We start from the raw sequence: 16,305 nt of genomic DNA, 5'->3' as shown, positions 1-16,305 counted from the left end.
ATTCCCATGCTGCTCAAGGAACAATTAGTTTGTGCACTGAGCAGTATTGCTGCATTTAAATAGTTCTAGATTACATTATTGCAGCACTCAGAACTACAAGTGCTCAAACAGCAACTGGTTGCATGCTGGGAAGCACAGTGAAATAGGCTAGCTTTAGATTATACTAACTAAGCACTCCATCATCTAGTTGAAAATAAACCCCATTCTTTTCCTTTGTAAAGCATATATTAAGAACCTGCAACCACGGATAGGCACTTTCCTGTTATCTCTGCATGAAGTTTTGTGGATATGGGCATCCTGAGGCAATGTAGCAATTGCCTTATGTACACTGGCAACCACTTTTCTGAAACAGATACAGTATGTGAGAGATGCAGTTACACAGTTTCAATGGAGGCATGTTTCTCACATACAGACACAAAAAAAATGCCAAACAGGTTGTCATCAACACACACACACACACACACACACACACACACACACACACACACACACACACAGACACACAGACAGACAGACACACACACACACAAAACTCATCATGCTTACAAAGGACCAGACACATAGATCCACATATATGGAGGTGCTCACATGTAAATTACCCAAACCTCAAAGGCCTCTCAGATGCAGTCCTCAGAAACTCAGCATGCATACAAACAAGACAACTCCCACCACAACACATAGAACCACATCTCACTGTGCCTCAACTATCAAGCCCATAAGCCGTAACACCATACTACCCAATACTGTGGCGATAGGAGACTCCATTTTGTGAGACACACTGATGTCTTACCAGGCTCAATAAGGAAAAGGTTGCAGTTAGTAACCTTTCAGGGGCCAGGATTCACCATGTTATGCAAGCACTCAGATCACTAAACCCTAAGTATCAATGTGACACAGACATAGTCAATGTGGGCGTAAATGACCTGAGATGTACCTCTTGGACTATATGAAGAAGGATACAGTTGAGCTCTCAGAATATGTGTCATAGGAAGGTATGAGCCTAACAATGAGCAACATTCTACCATCTCCAAGAATGTTGCCACAATACCAACAGAAAATAATTGACTTTAATAATTGGCTTAGCTACTAGTGTCATTCCAAAGGGGTCCAGTATTTGTCAGCCTGGGAGAACATGATTGACAGACCACACTGCTTTGCCAGGGATTATCTTCAACTATCGCTGCTACACTTTTGGATATTGGCCAAAACATTATCCACCCCTCTAGTGCCAGTTTTAGCCATTGCCTTTCAACATACTAAAATCTGCTCAGAATAAGCTAAAGGTATTACTCCTCAATGCTAGGAGCCTCAACAAGAAACTACACTCCCTGGAAGCACTCATCAACCTGGAGAATATTAACAACTGTGCAGTTACTGAAACATTATTCAAAGCCATTCCAAGCACCCTGGCATTGCATGGCTATAATGCCATTCACATGTTCTGATTAGCAACTGCACATGAAATGGCAAAGGGTGGAATTGTATCCATCTACATAAAGGATAAGCACACCTCATCACTGGTCAAACCACTGGTCAAACAATATGATATGTTTGAGCGACTTCATATCCAAATAACCAAAGGAGAAATCTATTGCCATATCCTTGCTAGCTCCAGGTCCCCCACCATGAACCAGGAAACCCATACAGCATACATGAGTATACTAGCATCATTACCATTCAACCCGATACCATACTCACTGATGATTTCAACCACCCTTCCATTAACTGGGTAGCTTACGTGACCACTAACATGCAGGCTGACAGACTTCTAGACTTTGTTAATGCAAATGCCCTGGAGTAGCTAGTCTGCACTCTCTCTAGGTGTACAAATATCCAAGACCTGGTGCTCTCAAACATGAGAGAGTGTTGCACCCCTGAGTGTGCTGTCCTCACTAGTTAGATCAGATCACAAAGTGGTCTCCCTTGAAATAAATATAAAACTAACCCCCCCACCAAACACCAAAACCTTTAAGAACTTTTTTAAGACAAACTACCTCCTATTAAGTGATGGAATAGCTAGTTTCCGCGCTACCCCAAACCCAGAAAACACAAAATCCTATGCAGAGACATACACAAAAGTCCTGTATGAACATTTAAACAACTGCATAGAAACAGCAGTACCAGACTGAAATAAGCTTAGGACAAACTGCAAAAATAAGCCACCCTAATGGACCTCTAGTATAATTAGGTTGCACAAAAAATAAAATAGGTTGTGCAGCAAAAAAAAAAAAAAAAAAGAAAAGAAAATTCTGTCTAGAATTTAGACAGTAAGAGAGAATGTACACAACAGAGGAGGATCTCTCTTATTAGTCTAAACAAGCAAAAGGGGAATAGTCAAGTCTTCAAAAGCAAATTATGAGGCAAATATAGCCTCCCAATCTCAGGATAACCATAAGGCATTTTTCAATTATGTCCGCAATCTTAGGGGCAATGCCCAACAATGTGCGGAATTAGTTGTTGGCAGTCTCACTTTTACCTAGCCAGAAGATTTAGTAAATCTGTCGTCCGATAAATTCAGCTCAAATTTCACCTTCTCATTACCTCTGGTTACCACTCAAGAAATACCCTCTCCCATTCCTCTTGTCAGTTATCACCGAAAAATAGGTTGCCACTGCACTCTCTAAAGCTAAAATTATGACTTCAATGAGTCCTGACAATATCCTAGGATGCCTTTTAAATAGCTTAAAGCAAGACCTGTCAGGCCCACTAGGATCTCTGTTTGACCCCAGACTCCAGATTGGCCTTGTCCCTTTGGAGTAGAGGACAGCATTAGTCAAAACACTGCATAAACGAAGAACCATCAGTGGAACAGGAAATTAAGGATCCATACATTTGACATAAGCAAGGCAATGGAAAGAATAATTATGAACCTGATACATAACAACATAGGAAACTTCCAGCCACTGGACCCAACCCATTACAGCTTTGTTAAGGGATGGTTATGCCTGCTCAAGCTGCTGCATGTCTTTGATTAAGTCACTAGGGTTATGGACGAGGGTAAAACAGTACATATTTCCTACCTTGACCTTTCTAAGGTATTTGACACAATTCCCCACTTGGGTATTATAAACAAACTAACAAAACTGGGCATAAATTACTACATCATCAGATGGATAGCCAAATGGCTCACCAACAGGACACATGCTGTTAGAGTGGGTGAATCCAGATCCAGCAAGAGGCCAGTTACTAGTGGTGTCTGACACGGCTCAGTTCTGGGACTACTCCTGTTTGAAATATACTTCTCTGAAGTCAAAGCTAATGTAGAAGGCCTTTGGATGACTAAGTCTGCTGACAACTGCAAGTTGGGGACAATCACGTGAGGGTCTATCTCAAACAAATGATTGGTGCCACAGCCATGACCAAAAACTAAATGCAAAATCATACCCTTTGTGAAGTCAAATACCCTTGCAAATTTCAACATTAATAGCACTAAGAATGTACTTAAAGGTGAGAGATGAAAGTATATAGATATATAGTAGCCTGAACCTTGACCGCCATGTGTCCACAGTGGTGACAAAGCCCTTCTATGTGGCACAGCTTATAAGTAAAGGCATAGCATCCAGATGCAAAGAAGTTATAGTCCCACTGTACTCGGTCCTCATCAGACCAGTAACTGAATACAATGCACCTTTAAGCATGTACTTGATCTGACACTTGCAACAGCTGGAGTGACCTAAGAGGTGCCTTATAGAAAATACAGGGTGTGAACAACATGCTCTGTGTGGATAGACATAAAGCCTTATCCCTTTACTCTGTTTCCTACTGACTATTACTGGGTGATCTATACTTAACCAGAAGGCATTCACAAATCCAACCCTGATGGAACTGCTATCCATTTACAAGACAAACTGTGTGAGGGTCTCCCAATCTAGTGCTCTAAACTGGATCAGTGACATGAATAAAATATGTTGGAGAGACAGATATGTGTCTCAGAGATCACACATTCTCTGGGACAGGCTTCCTGTTCATGTAAAGCAGAGCACTTCCCTGAGCTTTTTCAAAGTCAGTTTGGATCAATGGATGGGGACTTGTAAATTCACTCCTGGAGTGGTGCCCATGTCCCTTATGGACAAGGGCAGTCTGTAAAGTACTCAAAGGCATATGCACAAACCTAAGTCAACCTCTAGCCTTTAGGGATTGAAAATCCAGTAAAATCTGGGTAACAATGGCTAAGTTTGTAAGGGCTCTTAAGATGCTAGCTTAGTAATCTCCTATGACCCTATGAATCTATGACAGATGTATTTGCTGAGTTGGGGCTGTTTGATGTGATGCACTGTAGACAATTTCCTGTTGTAATGGTCTGGCTACTGTTACAGCTCTAGTCATACATGCATTGTAGCATTTTCCTTCATATGCCTAGTACTTTCGTGTGTGAACCATTTTCTCTAGCCGAAGAGTGAATTCTTTGAATAATAGTTACTCTTCCACCTTTGAGACATGACTATCTTGAAGTGGTGCATATTATCTTCAGAGTGCATAACCCTGCTGTACTGTTAATGTTGGGCATGTCTGCATACTTTGTTTCCCTGTTACAGTTTGCTTTTGAAGTTTACTTGTGTGTCTTTCTGTGTCAGTGATATGGGTTTGTTACCTCTACTGGGGTCATGCTTTTTTGCTTTCTGACACTGTATATTGTTGCAAATCAACAACATATGCCTGATGATGGCAATGGGTTAGAGACTACTGGGTGATGTTCAGCCTACTCTTTATGTATTTTCTGACTTCCTGATTGTGCACCAGCATTGCCTATTGTCAAGTTAAGTTTACTCTGTTGTTTCTCAGGCAAACATCATGGGACAACATTGCTGGAATCTGTACAGAATCATGCAGAAGATCCAGAGAACCTATGGCAATATCATCTACCTGACATAGGTCTCCATAGGCTCGAGCTTTAGAAGAACAGAAAAAGTATTGTACTGTGGAAGCTTAAACAGAGTATTACAAGTGCTTGTGCAATACTTGCCTCAGAGCCCTTGCTGTCCAGTTCAGTTCTTGGCTGTGATGCTTTCTGTGCAGAGTGTGCATTTCCTGCCTAACTCACAGTTTTCATCCAGTTGTTGCAGCATTGATCCCCAACCCGATGACATAGTGGAGGTGAATGGGTGATCCTCTGAAGTGTACGTAGTTGTGTGTGTTTGGGAGAAATATGATTGACTGTGTTTTATAATACCAGGGCACTCTAGTATTCTTTCAAGAATTAATATCTCTGCTTTGCTGGGGTCTGTGCATTTCTCCTGCAAGCATGCGATGGATAAAAATGATATCACAAAATGCATGAATAAGTCAATAAACGAAAGACAAACAGAATCATTCTCAACATCTTACAGGTGACATTTCTCAGACAGGGGGAAATGATACTCATATGGCAGGCCCTTTACCTAATTTTCCCAAATGTGATAGAGGGTAACCATTTAATATGACAGGACCTGCTAGAATGAGTTCCAAAATGCAGAGACTGAATGGCTGAAAGAATGGGTTTGTATATACTAAGTTCAAGATGCTAGTTCTCAGAATAGTCCCTTTTCTCCAAGGTAAGGTGATCTTGCAGTTGGTATAATTTCAGGAATGTGGGGAGGTTTTCCCCTTGCAAAAAAAGTTTTAAGGAGAAGAACGATTTTCAAGATTAATTGTTTTCTGGCTTTTTGGTCCTTGTTTTCAGCTTTTCGACAGTCAGCATTTCAAGTGCCAACATTTCAACAGGGAGATGTATTAGGGAAACAATTTCAAACGTGGCAGTAATTCAACATCTGAGAATAAGAGATTATTTAAAAATGACTTTCACAACAAATATATCTTAAGAGTCATACATTGAAATATGTTGTTATTACTCAATTTATTTTATATTCATTGAGTTAGCAAATCTTAGCTGGGCATTCAGTGGATGCAAAGCACAGAAAGTAATCCTGGATAGGATGTATTAAGTCTGGCAGTTATAACAGAGGTTTAAGGCTATAAAGCTGTTAATGACACACTTCCTATGGTCCATGGTTTGATCTTGAATAAATCAATTAACCAGACAGTGCTTTGGGGCATGTGGGAAATTGGGATAAGCTCCTTAGTGGTCTCCTGTACTGTATGCCTAATAACTACCCATAAACCTATAGGAAGTCAATCAGTCACATAATGTGCACAAACATTTGCTCTCTTATGGTGCACACATCTAGAGACTATTTGAAGAATCACCTATTCACCTAGACCATGTGCTTGGGATGTGGAAGGAACCCAGAACACTGGACAAAACTGCATATAAATGCAGGGAAGATATGTAACCTCTCCACAGAAGCCACATCAGCTGAGATCCTCTCCACAGAAGCCACATCAGCTGAGATCCACACTAGTGAACCTAATGGCAAGATAACCGCACAAACCATTTTACCAGTGTGCTGTCAAGTTAATCAAATCTGAACATGCCTGATGTGAGAAAGATTACGTTTGATGGAACATGAGGATATCTTTAAATGTTAATCAAAGAAGCAAAAAGACACTGTGGAATAAAGTGGAAGCAGTGAAACTGCCTTAACAAATGCAAAGAGCCTTGGTGTAAAGTAACTATCCTTAAATAAGGAAATGAAAACAATGTTTTTCTCTGAAAAGTTGGCAGTCAGAGATGAAGAAAAACACATTGTATTCTGGCAGCAAAATAAATCCAGAAGGATCAGGCTTGAGAACAGACCTATCAAAAAAGAAGAAAAATGTATAAAAGTATAAGACTAGCAGTAAAGATAAGTCGGTTTATAGAAAAACAGTAAAGCAGCTAAATGGAATGACTTTTCACAATTTTTGGTTACATATTAAGTCACTTATTTAAAAATGTGCTATATGTTTATGTCTGAGAACAGAAAATGTGACTCAGTTTGTCTTTCTAGAAAAAATAATAAGTAAATAAAATCAAATGCCAGCCACGTCTCAAGTACAAAAATATTCAAATCAGTTAAGATGAGGAAGAACTATTTTAGATGTGAAGAAGGGAACATAAAAGATGGGAAAATGGGATTTTGCATGATATGAAAGCAGAAGAATGGATAACTGCAACTGGGCAGTGAAAATGTCAAGTCACTGAATCAACATGTCAGCTCAGTATTCAGAAAATATGGCATTTTGTGCAGGAGGGGGAGACTGTTGTTATGGGAAGTGTTAAAACAAAAGTAGAAGCACTCTGAAATAGGAATTAACTGATTCCACTACTTTGATATGAACAAAACAGAAGAACGATCTTCTAATACTTAATCAGAACAAAGCAGTAGATCCAAAGAGAAGTCAGCATTTCAAATAAAAGTAATGTTTTATTTAAAGAATAACAATTGTTCATGATGTAGTGCCTTCTCTACCTCTTTAATAGTCTCAATGCAAATTAAACAATATGATACACTGTCCTCCTTCAAATGAGAACTACACAATTGTATTGATATTCACAAATTCACTCCTGGCTTTACTGGCCTGGTCTGCCCCTCCTTGGGGGAGAGGGTCATTCTGAGTGTGTGTACTTGTAAGCTATACACAGTTGTAAGACTGAACTGCCTTAAATTTCCTTTGATCGAATGAGCTATGTAGAAATTATTAACAGCACTAAAGGCTTTTTGGAAAGATGGTAAGATGTGTGACAACATGAGAAAAATAGTTGTAATTTCTCTTAACAATTCCAGGAACAAGACCGGTGCAAGAAGTTATCAGTTGTCAGTTAGATTTTCAAAGGAGAAATTTCAAAAAATGTCTACTGAAGAAGAACTAAAAGCATGAAGTCAGTCAAGAAAAGGAGTTAGACATCATGCGATACTAATGAGACTGTTACGTCTGATTACCAGAGTACTTTAAGTGTGCGATGAAAGTGCTATGCTCCAGGGTGCTGCAACCATTGCCTCCCTCAATGTCAGCAAGCCACATGGTTATTTTAACAACAGCCACAAAATAACTCATGCAAGAATAACTCAAGCATGATTAACCATGAAGGTAAAGCCTAAATGAGTAAATGTAATTAGAAAGGTGCACACCTGAATTAGCTATAGATTAATAGTAATTGTTGTGATTATAAAGGAGTCTTAAAAAAGATATTTCTCACATTTTTTAAAATGTCTGAGGCAAGGCACTTCTTCATATTTGCCTTTTTTACACCTTTGTCTTTTCTTTGTGAAATAATACAGCAGACAAATCTCTGTACTTTACTGCATACCTACTCACATTCATAGGTTCATAGGTTTGTAGGTATGCACAATGCTGTTGATCCTTCTGAATCTTTTGAAGCTTAGCCATGCATTCCCAAGAAGTTTTTAGCCCTTGTTTTATCAGTATGAATAACCCAGTGCCCTTATATTTTAATTAATAGCCCAGACCCCAGACATTTACATGTTATTCCTATCCATAAGGGACAAAGATGCAAATCCAGGGATGAATTTGCAGTTTCCCATCCATTCATCCAGATTATGCTTGAATAGGTTAAGAGACATACTTTGCTTTATGTGGAAGGCAATTCCAGATAAATGGTATTCTCAATGATACATATCTTTCCCTTCAACGTGTTCTTTTCATGTTACAGAAGAGATTAAGATCTTTTGACCAGGTGTTTATGGAACCATTAGACCTCTGGGTGTTCAGTAGGTCTGAAAGAACAGGGTCGGTTGAGGGTCTGTAAGTGAGGCAGATATCGTTGTTGAATGTGCTTATTGCCCACACAGCTTAGGGTTATCTTGTATGTCAAGACACTAACATTGTGGTTCATTAGTTATCATGCTATTTATTATTTAATGTTGCCTGTATCATTTTTCACAGAAATAGTGATTAACTGATTCTAGTAATTTAATCATTATCTTCTTTCGGCTGTTCCCGTTATGGATCGCCACAGCAGATCACCTGTTACCATTTCTTCCTGTCCTCTGCATCTTGCTCTGTCACACCAACCATCTGCATGTCCTCTCTCACCACATCCATAAACCTTATCTTAGGACTTCCTCTTTTCCTGTTACCTGGTAGCTTCATCCTTAGCATCTTTTTCCCAATATACTCAGCATCCCTCCTCAGTACATGTCCAAACCAATGTAATCATGCCTCTCTGGCTTTGTCTCCAAACCTTCCAACCTGGGCTGACCCTCTAATATAATCATTCCTAATTCTGTCCACCCTCGTCACATCCAATGCAAATCTTAACATCTTTAATTCTGCCACATCCAGCTCAAACTCATGCCTTTTTGTTAATGCTACTGTCTCTAACCCATATAACATAGCTGGTCTCACTACCCTCTTGCAGACCTTCCCTTTCACTCTTACAGGTACTCGTCTGTCACAAATCACTCCTGACACTCTTCTCCACCCACTCCATCCTGCCTGTACTCTCTTCTTCACCTCTCTTCCACACTCACCGTTACTCTGAACTATTGACCCCAAGTATTTAAACTCATCCACCTTCGCCACCTCTACTCCTTGCATCCTCACCATTCCTCTCTCCTCCCTCTCATTCACACACATATATTCTGTCTTAGTCCTGCTGACCTTCATTCCTCTTCTCTCTAGAGCATATCTCCATCTCTCCAGGGTCTCCTGTTTCCTACTCTCACTACAGATCACAATGTCATCTGCAAACATCATAGTCCACAGGGACTCCTGTCTGATCTCATCTGTCAACCTGTCCATCACCATTGCAAATAAGAAAGGCTCAGAGCTGATCCTTGATGTAACCCCACCTCCACCTTAAAAGCATCCGTCACTCCCACCGCAGACCTCACCGCTGTCACACTATCCTCGTACATATCCTGTACCACTCTTACATACATTTCTGACACTCCTGACTTCCTCATACAATACCACAACTCCTCTCTAGGCACCCTGTCATATGCTTTCTCTAAGTCTACAAACGCACAATGCAACTCCTTCTGACATTCTCTGTACTTCTCCATCAACACTCTCAGAGCAAAGATCGCATCTGTAGTGCTCTTTCCCAGCATGAAACCATACTGCTGATCACTAATCATCACGTCCCTTCTTAACCTTGCTTCCACTACTCTTTCCCATAATTTAATATGAACAATAAATGAAAAAGACCTTATAATACTATCAACAAAGTAGTGGATCCAAACAGAAGTCAGCATTTTTAAATAAAACTATGTGGAAAACTGCATTAACAACACCTATTATGCTTTTTAATTGTTCATGGAAAAGAAGTGTAACAAGTTACTTTTACTCAGCTGTTTCTCAGACAACAGTCATGGTGCAGCGTTGCGGGAATGCAAGTAACATGATTGCATTCTTGCACTGGATAACATATATGCTATTTGCATTATATTTGATGTTATAAATTTGCCACCATTATTATGAAGGATTTGTTTCTGAACAAGGACATGCTATGCTTACTGTATATTATCCTCATTTTCTTTTTCTTTCTGTCTTTTTTATGAAGTCATTGTAATCACTTAAAATCCTTCTGATGCAGATCTCAGGGTAACAGTATATATAAAATACTACATGTGTAACAAGATATAGAGGGTAACTAAACGGAGCACATGCTGGAGAAATAATGTAACTAGTCAAAGAATGCAGTGTTCCAAAGCAGAAACAGCTTTGCTTCTCATTTTTGTAAGTGAGACTGCAGACCTGAAAGGAAATGTATAGTGTTTTATATATGAATCAAAAATCGGAACATTGCCTACACAGCTGAAGAAATGCATAAAATATTAACTTTGCAAGGTTAAGAAAATAATAATATATGTTGCATCTTAAGCTCAATATCAGCAAATGAATTTAACTTATCCCATCTTAGGTATATTATCAATATACTGCACGCATTCATCAATGGTCACAAAGTAACGGTTAATGTCAAGTTTAATATTTTTCTGAACTCCTTTTTTTCCTTTTTTTTTTACTCAGGGACCTCCCGGCTCTCAAGGTCCAAGGGGTTATGCTGGACCAAAAGGACAACGTGTAAGTATTCTCTTTCCTTAGTTCATCGAGTAATGACTTTAATGATTTACAATGAACAAAAATAATAAAGATCCCATACATGCATCAGACTTATTTGGACCATTAGTGGTGTTTGTACTATGTAGACTGTCCAATAGCAGGTATGTACAGATTGATTCATGCGACAGCAACCTTCTCCTATAAGGACATATAGCAAATAAATTATTATGCTAACTGGTTTTATATATTAAATATTTATAAATGAAACATGCAAGTTTAAGTGCCATACGGGGAGAATGTTGACATCTGAGTATCCAATAGCTTAGCTTATCTGTTTCTTTATATTTTGCCACACTTTATAATGTTATCAATAGCTTTGTAAATTCTGTTAGAACCACTGTAACCAGGAGTCTGATTAATATGTATATGAAAATGTTTAAGTTCAAGTTAAGCTTTGATAAATGTAACCACACTGTGACATTTTGAGATAATGCATTCAAACATTTTTGAATGTTTCCAGGATTCTGTTTGTAAATTTTTTATTCCCTGTACAGGGCTTTATTGTTAAATAATGTGGATATCTATGTATCTGCCTGTATGTCTGTCTGCATAATTTGCATATATTTATGTCTGTCATACTTCTGTCTTTTTCATTAAGCAGTTTCAGTAAGCAGAAAATGTTACCACTGAAGTAAAATAAAAACTAGAGGCCTAAACCAATTGGTATTAAGCTTTATCTCCCATACCACATTAAGAATTCACTTCCTTTACTGTTTTTGAATTAGATGTTATGTCTGGTGCCATGATTAGTTCTTGACATCACACTTCACAAACAATATGTGGATGTTAGGCTAGTGAAGGGAGTCCAGAAGAAAGTCTCAAATAAGGTGCACAGGATCAAGGGAAAAAAACATGAACAGAGAACAAAGGAGTCAGAGGAACATACTATATGTCCATAAGGATATATCATGGAGATATGATAGTGTCATTCTACCCAAGAAAGGCCTTCTCCAGACTCAGCAAAGTCTTGATAATTAGCAGGTGTAAGGAGTTAAAACATACTAAAAAAGGTGAAAGGAGATAGCTCAAGAATGTTGGTTCTAATTACTGCCTGAATCACTTAATGGGCTTCTGGAAGAGGTGATGGAAAGGGTTTCTGCAGAAAAATTCATAAGGGCAATGGGCAGCTGTTGAAAGGATAAGGGAGAAGGAAGGGATCGAGTAGTCATCTGTAGATGGAAAATCACAAAGCAAATAAATTTATTTCTGTTAATATACATGTTCCAAATTATTTGTATTTCTCATGAAAACTGCAGTAGCTGAATCACTGAAATTCATTTTATGTAGATTTTTTTCATGTTTGTGAACAGCCTAAAACATTTTTGATTTAACAAAGTCCGATTTAAGGTTTTCCTACAAGCATTCAAGTCTCAAGTGCTCGAAGACCATTGTGTCAAAGCCAGGGACTCAATCCTCTTATAGCTTATATAAGTTACCATTTACACTCAAACTCAAATATCAGTTTGGGCAAGCAGTTGAAGAGGTATTGGGTGGGAGTGTAGATTAAGGCAACAATCAGGAAGGGGACTGAGGTTTTGGGAGTGGCTGGTGAGCTTTATAGTTAGAAAGCAGGAGGAGAGCTTTAGGATAATGGAACAAGAAGGTAGTTTTAGATTAGGGAGCTGGAGGGGAATTTTGAGGTTAAGGAATAGGAAGGGAACTTAAGCTGGTCATCAATGAGGACACCTAATTGTTTAGCCTCAAGTACTAATTTGAGGGAAGTATTGTTCAGGCTATTGATGGAGAATGAGTTTTTGTCTATGGTGGATGTTTTAGAAGGGGTAAATATCATAAGTTTAGTTTCTGAAGCATTGACTGCTATGTGGTTATCTAACATCCACTGTTCAGTGATAGAAAAAGCATGTTGAGTTAGTTTTATGAGGGTGGAGGTGACAGAACTGATGATAATGGAATCATCTGCATGTTGAATGAGTTTTGCATGAGGTACTGAATGGTGGAAATCATTAATGAAAATATTGAATAGAAGGGGACCTAGTATTGAACCCTGTGGTATGCCTGTGGGATTGTTAAGGAATGAGGAGGTAGCTTTTTTCCATTTCACTGCTTGTTTCCTATTAGAGAGGTAACTGGTAAACCAGTTAAGAGAGGAGAGGGATGGATTTAGACTAAAGAGTTTAGTTAGGAGAAAGTTATTAGAGATGGTATTGAAGGCCTTTGAGAGATCTAAGAGGAGGGTAGATACAAAGCAGCCAGAGTTGCGGGCTTTGTTAACAGTTTCGAGGAAGGAGAGAAGAGCAGTGGTAGTGCTGTGGCTAGGTCTGAATCCATATTGTGTGGGGGTTAGTAGGTGATTGTCTATAAGGGGGTAGAAGTTGTAAGTGAATATATTTTTCAAGAAATTTAGAGATAGGGGATAGGATCATACCTCTCAGCTGTCCAGATTTTCACAGAATGTCCAGATTTTTGCCTCATATTTTTGGTCTAGTCCTCATAAAAGTTGTGATTTTCTGGCAAATCACTGGTACGATCTGCAGATTGAAGTCACTAAATAATTACATACATTTGAGTTTCAGACTTCAAATCCTTTAGAAGATTTATATTAACACAAACCCTGTTACTCTAGCAACTTTTTAAGTTTATAAGAGATTTATTTAAAATCTGTCCCTATTTTTGGGCCTTTGTCCCCCCATTTTGTCAGGCTTTGTCCAGATTTCTATCACTAAGAGGTCGAGAGGTATGGATAGGATGGCAATGAGTTGAAAGTTTGGAATATTGTTATTGTTGCCTCCTTTGTGTAGGGGAATAATAAAGGCCTTTTTCCAAAGCTGGGGTATGTAGCCTTCTTGGATTGAATGATTTATTAGGGCAAAGATGGGGAGGATGATGGCTTCGCCAGCTATCTTTAGAAAGTAAGAAGGTATCTTATCAGGGGCGTTGGAGCTAGGTTTAATTTCTGGAGAGGCTTTTTTATAGTAGACATCAGAATAGGTTTTATAGGGAAAGGAGGAAAATGGGAGGTGGTGGTGTTAGGGGAGCAGGAGGTAGGAGGAGGTGAAGGAGAGGATGTAGAGTTGTTAGTGAAGGATGATGTTAGTTAGGCAATTGAGTCAATGAAGAAAGAATTACATTGGGTGGCCAAATCCATGTCTGAGGCATCTGGATTGTGGCAAGAGTTTTCTTTTTTACCAGGGTTGAGGAGGGAGGAGATATCATTCAAGAATTTTTTTTATTTGTCTTGTGACAAGTTTAGAGTAAGGAGGGATAAGCTTTGTGGTCTGCTATAGTAAGCTGTTTGACTTTGTTATGAAGTGTTTTATATTAATTAAGGGTGAAGAGAGTTTTATTTTTCTGGTGGCGTTTCCAAACTGTGTCTCTTAGGTGCATGGCAGCTAGTGTATCCTTGGTTAACCAAGGGGCAGTTTTAATTTTTATTCTTTTTGTTTTTAGTGGGGCAAAGGTATCTAAGAGGTTTAAAAATGTTGAGTTAAAGTAAGTAACTGCATCTTCCAGGAGGAGAGTTTTTAGAGGGTTCCAGTTTGTGGATTTTAGTGAGTTTGAGAGGGTATTGGGACTGAAGTTTTTTTAGGGAGAGTATGGAGATATAGTTGTCTGAAAGTTGTAGGGGGGAGAGAGAAGGCGATGAGCGATGGTGGGGAAGTGATCACTAATAGAGCCAGGAAGGCTGGCACTGTCAGAGATGTGAGAGTGAGAGAGACTAAGATCCAGTCTAGGGTACTGCCTGAGGAGTAGTCTTTGGAGGCTCTAATAGTGGAACTTATTAGCTGAGTAAAGTTATAGAGGTTTATATTAAGGGAGTTTGTTGGGGATTGAACGGTTGTCCAGTTAATGTTGATGTCACCTAGAAGTATGGTCTCATTGCATATGGTGGTGGAGAACCAGGAGAGAATATATTCAAGAACTGGGATATTATCTCCAGGAGGAATATAAAGGGAGGCTATACATATATGTTTGTGTCTATTTATCTGAAGTAGAGCTAGAATTAGCTCAGCATTAGCAAACTGGGGGACAGGTTTAGTATATGGAGTAACTGAGAGAGAGGATGAGTAGAAGAGAGCCACACCCCCACCTTTTTATGGGTTCTCTCTTTTCTGATGATAGAATAGTCAGTGGTTGTTATTTTGAAGTCTTTTATATGGGGTTTTAACCAAGTTTCTGAAATGGATAGGATATCTGGTTGGTTGTAGGGAAGCCATGCATGGAGACTGGGGATTTTGTTAGTTATACGTTGGGCATTTAGATAAGTGAAAATAATGGATTTTATTGAGGAGGGGGTAGAGGAGCTAGGGTTAGGGTATATGTCACCAGAGAGAAGGATAGTAATAAGTTGGTGAATATGGAAAAAGAAGTGTTTGGACTATTTAGTATCAGGTATGAGTGTTGTGAGTTTTATGGGGATAGGACTGAATAGAGTGGGAGTGGAGTGCTTAGAGGATGAGATAAGTTTATAGGGAAAAAGTAGATGGTTATAGATAGGACATAGATAGGGGGGGTATTAGGATTGTTGAGTGTGTGGGTAGTGAGGGAAATGAGTTTGTTGTATGAAAAGGTGGAGAATGATTAGAAGGAAGAGGTTGGGCAAGATAATTTAGATACGATAAGGTGAGTAGAAGTATTTGAGTTGTGAAGAAAGCAGGTTTTGAAAGCATAGTGGATTTAGTAATTTGCTGAGGGGACATTATACAGAATAGATAGTGGAGTGGGATGTACTAAGTATTATAATATATTGCTTGAAGGTTAGGGGAAGTGGATAGTAGTTGGTTGGGGGTGAGCTGTAAGGAGTATGTATGGGTAGGAGATGGGATGAACTGATTGGATAGTGAGGGAGTGGGTGTGGTTTCTTTTCTCTTTATTTATCAATGACCTCTATTTGAATGTGACACAAGCTACCTGCATCCAATATGCAGATGACTCGACTTTGATCTGCACTGCTAAAGATGTTTCTTCCCTCCAGTCTATCACCCAAATAACTTTCCAAAACGTTGAAAAATGGTTTATGCAACACTGCCTCCTCCTTAACGCCAAAAAAACTAAGCTTCTTCTCTTTACTCCTACTAATAAATCTCCTATACCTTCCTTCACGATCTCCTCAAATAATGCTACAGTTATTAACCCTGATAAAACCACACGACTATTAGGTGTTACCATAGACAATCATCTTAACTTTGATGACCATATTAACACTACTATTAAAGCTGTTAATAAAAAATTGGGACACTTTACAGAATTAAACCCTTCCTTACCCCAGCAGCCAGGAAAAACATTGCACAGACCCACCTGATTTCCACCCTTTTCTATGCCTCAGCAATATATACTTCCTTATCTAAAAATAACATTACCAAACTCTCTACCTGTTATAATAGTATAGCCAGATTCATTACT

General features: G+C 38.9%; 1 protein-coding gene across 1 annotated transcript in view; it reads left to right on the top strand.

Annotated features, from left to right (window-relative positions):
* Nucleotides 1-16,305, top strand: part of COL5A2 (collagen type V alpha 2 chain) — a 738,909-nt gene that overhangs the window by 240,061 nt on the left and 482,543 nt on the right. The window contains exon 6 of the mRNA XM_044075160.1: nucleotides 10,852-10,905. Coding sequence (XP_043931095.1) covers nucleotides 10,852-10,905 — 54 coding nt within the window. The remainder of the gene's footprint in view (nucleotides 1-10,851; nucleotides 10,906-16,305) is intronic.

This window comes from Protopterus annectens, chromosome 6.part0, assembly GCF_019279795.1.
Source record: "Protopterus annectens isolate FY-2018-M chromosome 6.part0, PAN1.0, whole genome shotgun sequence".
Classification (NCBI taxonomy): domain Eukaryota; kingdom Metazoa; phylum Chordata; order Ceratodontiformes; family Protopteridae; genus Protopterus; species Protopterus annectens.
Note: the sequence above shows the minus strand (reverse complement) of the source record. Positions and strands in the feature narration are given on the sequence as shown.